At 39.4% G+C, this 5,670-nt stretch overlaps 1 protein-coding gene across 1 annotated transcript in view; it reads left to right on the forward strand.

The window, feature by feature from the left end:
* Window positions 1–401: 401 nt before the first annotated feature.
* TLE4 (transducin-like enhancer of split 4) overlaps window positions 402–5,670 on the forward strand; it is a gene marked incomplete at its 5' end in the record, with an annotated part of 97,003 nt that continues 91,734 nt past the window's right edge. Inside the window, 3 exons of the mRNA XM_009700118.1 lie at window positions 402–427; window positions 720–783; window positions 2,158–2,202. Of these exons, the coding sequence (XP_009698420.1) occupies window positions 402–427; window positions 720–783; window positions 2,158–2,202 (135 nt within the window). The remainder of the gene's footprint in view (window positions 428–719; window positions 784–2,157; window positions 2,203–5,670) is intronic.

Genomic DNA, 5,670 nt, shown 5'->3' on the forward strand with positions numbered 1-5,670 from the left:
TTTTGTCTTGGCTCGGCCCCCTCGCGCCTTTCATTGACATGTCAAGTGCTGATAACCTGGAAGTGAGTCGGCGAGCTATTTCATTATCCTTAGGTGGAAGAGCGCCGTGTCCTCGAAGTGACAAGTGACTTCTGGCAGGATTGCTTAGCGGGCTTCTGAAAACAAACAAAAAAACCGGCAAATGTGTTCGTGTTTACCACAGTATTCCTTAAATTACCTGCAGTGTTTTCCTTGCAGTTCTGTCATCGGTAATAGGGGAAAAAAAAAAAAAAATCCAGCAAGTTTTTGCTCCTTGAAGTGGTGATGCACATTTCATTCCTCTGTGGGTTGGGTGAAAGCAAGAGGTGTTTCTGAAACTCTTTTAAATAAAAACTCTGAAACCCAAATTATGGATTTGTAAGTGGCTTCTCAAGCTTAAGCATTACAGGTATGAACACCCGCGTTCTTCTTCTGTGAACCAGTGTTGGGTTTTTTTTGTCAGAGAAAAATACACTGCTGTGTACTGTATGTAGTTCGCTTAGGAGGTGAGGATGTTGCATGATGTCTCTTGAAAGAGGAAAAGTACAAACCCCACCCTGAACTCCCAAGCAAGAGCTGGAATGCACACTTCTATTTGTGTGTTGGAGAAATGCTTGAAAAGAGGAGTAACCTGTGCTCAGAAGAGTGTCAGTTTTGTGTTATGAAGTACCCATGCTTTTTCCTTTTTATGTCTTGAACAGTTTAAAGCTAGAATGTGAAAAACTGGCCAGTGAGAAGACAGAGATGCAGCGACATTATGTCATGGTAAGCAAGCTGTATAACAAATTCAAAATGTCTATTAGCTTGGTATACTGAGACTGAAATACATTTGGATTGCTGGAGGTGAACAGAAAGATTATAGTAGTGCTGCTGTTGTTGACGTTGCATCAGTGCTTCTGTTATAAATCCTTAGTTTCAGGGGTTTATAACTTGTTTGCAGCAGTTAGTTTCTGTGTGAAACCTGCTTTTTAACCTTTTAAGCAATTGGGAGTGTTTCTTCCAAATGCTAGCAGATTACTTGTCAGCCCTTTAAAACCATGTACAACTCTCACAGTGTACCTGGGGATGATATTGTTACTTTTGCTGACTTCTCCCAATGGTCGTCTCTCCCTAAAACCGTTTGGGGTACTATTTTTTTCTGTGATGGTAGGAAGCCAAAATTGTAATGTATGCATATAAGCCTGAAGCGTACTTCCTAGAAGAACTGTTGCACCTGGGCAGCTGGTTCATTGTTTCGCTAAATTCAGAATGGCAGGGATCTCATCTGTGAAAGGGATTTCCTCAATGGTTGTGGTCTGCCTGGTTAAATAACGTGCATAGGAAGACATCTCTAAATACGTGATTGTGTGATGGATCATGGTAACTCCAGAGGAGCTCTTGCTGTCGCTTGCCTTGTACGTCTATGAAGGATTAGCCGTTTTCCAGATGTATGTGACAAATAGCGCTCTTGTATTCACAAAAGAATACATAACCTTCAAAAAATTCTTAACCAAGAGTACAAGCAAATGTTAAGGCTCGCAGTTGTCTTTTTCATGCCTGATATGCCTGAGTCTTGGAGATTGTTTAGTACTAACACTGCACACTGAACTGAGATCCCTACAATACTCGGGCACAACAGGACATACTGAGATCAGTGTATCTTCTTTGGCTCTGAATTTCTATGCTTTTTCACTTTTTGCATCCCTGCAATTTAATTGCATCTTTTTTGTGTTTTTAATTTAAAATACTGAATAACTAGTCTGTTAGACATTGCTGATTTATATGTATGTCTGGCTTCAAGCACTTCAGGCATTTTTTTTTGGCATCTTTTATGTGTGCTAAGGAATAAAATCTTGAGTATTTTCTATGTGGCTTTTTTTCTGCTTCTGTAACTCTGTGATTACTTTTCGTGATTTTTTGTTGTCTGTTTTTTACCTTGTTTTATGGCTGTTCTTTGTAAATTTGACATGAAGCAATGTAGATAAATAAGAAAAAAAGAGTAGTTGCTGAAATGCTCTTTCAAATTCCAGGAGCTCTTCAAGGCCAATAAATGTTTTTAGGTCTGTATGTCTTTGTACAGGTGATGTTTTGAGTCAAAGTGAAATTTGGAATAGCTCTCACAATTGCAAAGTCTAATAGAGTAATTTTCTTCTTTCTTAGTATTACGAGATGTCCTATGGGCTGAATATAGAGATGCATAAACAGGTAGGTAGATAATTTGTTTTGCGTAAGAATGCTCTCTACAATTTCTTCCATCGGCCTTAAAACAGATGTGTATTCTGTGTGACTTGCTTTAATTGCATGCCTGAGTGCATTGGAAATTTTTTTGTACTTAACCTGGCCCTGAAACTTCCATCTTCTGTATGGTGTATGGGCTCTGTGTACGTTTCGGTTTTGGCTGCCAGTTGTGCGTTATTCGGTTGACTTGCCACATGCAATCTCCGCACACGCAGGCGGTCCTGTACTGTGTGGGGAGTGGGGAGGGTGTATGTGAATAGGGATGGGTATGTGGGTTGTACCTTCAGAGCTGTCTGACCTCGAACTTTCGGGGTTTGCTGTTTAGGATGATAGCTACATCACAAATGCATATTAGGTATTGTGGCGTTTGTATTTGCGTGTGAAAAAGTCTGTTCTCTTCGGTTAACCTGGACTGATTGAAGCTGGAGCTACAAAAGCAATTGATGCACAGCCATGTTCCTGTTTCCCTCAGGCTGCTTACTTGGACCTTTGTCTAAAACCAGTGTCTTAGCATCTCAAACACGAAAGAGTAAATGAGTTTTCTGTGAGGATGTTAGCGCGCTCGGTTTTGTGCCTTGAAGTCTAGCACTTAGGCCAAGATTAGCAGGAGATTAGTCAGATGGAGCATGGTGGTGTAAATCAGAGTTTCTTATTCGATAATGTGTGTTTTTAACCTTCTCTAGAGGACAATGAATTAAACATCTGACCTCTTTTCCAGTGAGGGAACTTTTTATATGGTGGAGTTTAATACTGACAACTCATTTTAGCGAATGGTTGAGCAATTCGCCAGCGTTACTGGGGACTGTAAACTGCAGAAATAAAGAAATTGCTGGATGGGAGAAGAAAGACCATCTGAAAATTGGTTTGTATGCATTTCTGTTCAAAGTTAGGGATTTGGAACTTCTCTGGGTTGTGGAAATAGGATTTCTTTATCTTGTTGAGAGCAGACATACAAGTCAGATGTTTTTTCATGTTATTTATTATTTATTGTATTCTGTACTCCATTAGCATCCCAATGCCACAGTACTGCTTAGCGCCATTTGCACTAGATGGCATACAAATACGAAGATGGTGGGATTTTCTGCCTCAAAGCTTTTTGCTTCTGCAGCTCTAAAGTTATGGGACCTTGCATGTATGTGTTATTTTACAGACATATATGTAGACCTGTTGAATTCAGATGTACTCCTCACAGGTACCATGAAGACTCAACAAGTGCGTTTAACAACAGTTGAGAGGAAAAGGCTGTGATTGCAGCTGATCAGATTGTATGTGTCTGGTGGCTCTCTGGACCTGATTCTGGTCACAGGTGCTGGTGGGAAGACTGGTCACTGACTTTCAGAGGTGTCGGGTCTGTTCTCACATAAATAGCTAGATTGTTTCAGGTCCTATTTAAAAAATAAAAAATTAAAACAAAACAAAAGACCCCAAACAAACCCCAATTGGTAAAGCAGTAGACATGGAAATAGTTCAGAAAGACTGGAGTCCTTACAGGCCACCCACATAGCGAATTCTTACAGACGTTTGAAAACAAACATTGCAGTTAAACTTGTTTATATTTCTAGGTACCCTGTTTTTACAGCAATTAGTTGTATGTAGGCTAACACTGACTGCACCAAATTCCATGGGACAAAGTCAGCTTGCCAGTGCAATGTGTAATTAAATTGTTTGAAGTGTTGGTGGGGGGGAACCCACAGTGAAAGCCCTTTTAACTTTTAATTTCTAAATGCTTTACTTCAGAAATTGTATACAGTTATCGTGATGGAGTCATCACTGATATTCTGGAGAAGTTAAATACTTAGTTACAACTATGTATGAGGATTACAAAGCACTGAGTTTTAATTAAACACCTTTTTCCATTACTGCTCAGTCTGTTCAAATTAGTAGTTTTAAGTATTGTACACTCATGCAAAACACTTAAATATTTTGTCAGATATTGATTTAAACTCGCTGTGGCTAAGAAACTTGTTCGCTATCATTCTTAAATTGGATACCAATTTCCTGTCTCTCACATCTTCCCTTCTATTGCCACAGTGTTTTGGTTTTTTTCCTCTTGCTTGAGCAACTGCAAAATATTTCCCATGTTGCTTTATGATCACAGCGTTAGGGTCTAGTTTGGTACATTATATAGATAGCGTTGGTTGCTTCATTTGGTGTGCGCGAAGCTTTTTTTAGTTTTTCACCTTAAATTCCCTCCTTTTCCTCTCCCATCTTGGAATTTTACTTGGCTGAAATTGAGTGATTCGCCCTTCCCCTCCCAGCCCCCCCAACCCCCCTGCGCTTTCTAAATTCAATCATATAAAAAATCCTGGGGGCACTTTATCACATTATGAAATACAGACAGCCCTGCAAACCACCTACTTATTATATTTTCTTTCTTTTTTTTCGCTTTAGCACAGAGGCATATCTGTCTTTATTTGTTTTTGTGGGCAGACAGCCTTGGTTCCTCTCAGGTTCTTTTCCAGATGTACTCGCTGGATGCCCTTGTAATGGAAAGCAGGCAATAATGCAGTGAAGTTGCCCTTCGGCGTAATTGGGCCTAGTTCTCAAGATCAGGTTAGGCTTATTCACTTATTAGATTTGCGTCTCAAAGGGTTCAAGAACAGGACTCCCTGGAGTCCTTGGAAGTACCCTAGTAATTGGTGGCCCTGATATTTGAAACCTTTGTGTATTTTTCTGTTAAAGCTTCTGTTCTTCTTGGCTGCTCCCAGCCACAGAGTATTTATTTTTAGAGAAATTTTTCACTGGAACAGAAAATGATGGCTGTGATGGAGTCATGACTCTGTGACTTAGCAAATTGATAAAAGGATAAACGCGCAGAGAGCAGCGGTAGTTGAGTGTGCCTGTGTGTCTCGGGGCGGGGGAGTGGTGAAGGGGGAAGAGCATCTCTTTTCCCACCCCTCGTGTGATGCTCATCATCAGTCATCCTGTGTTGATTTTGATAGAAGACTATTAAAGTGAAACCTATGGGGAATTTGTCATTCTGAAAGGAAAGCTAATGTAATTAGTACCAATTAAAGTACATTTAGTAAATTGGATTTAATCTTAATTAAGCCTGCATAATGTTGCCAATTTTTAACAATTATGTTTGAGAACATAATTAATTTAAATTTTGGTAACTGAGTAAATAGCATTAGACTGGTAGAATTAGTCATTTGTATTTTTTTTTAAAGACAAGAGTGGGGTATGTTGTGACATGTAGTGTTATAGCCTAAAATACTAAGGTAATTTTTGATATTCTGTGCTAGGATCAATAGAGCTTCAAAATGGACACATTCTGAAAAAATAGGCAGTGAGTTGGGGGTTTTAGTGTCACAGTATGAGCAGGTACTTCCCTATAGTTTGAAATTTCAGTATTGGCATAAATATGAACGTTTGAGTGTGGTCTGAAGATGCCCATTTCTTACTAAGCTGCTTTTTCAACATTTGTTTTTAAGA

This window comes from Cariama cristata, unplaced genomic scaffold (genome assembly GCF_000690535.1).
Source record: "Cariama cristata isolate BGI_N322 unplaced genomic scaffold, ASM69053v1 scaffold23595, whole genome shotgun sequence".
Lineage (NCBI taxonomy): Eukaryota > Metazoa > Chordata > Aves > Cariamiformes > Cariamidae > Cariama > Cariama cristata.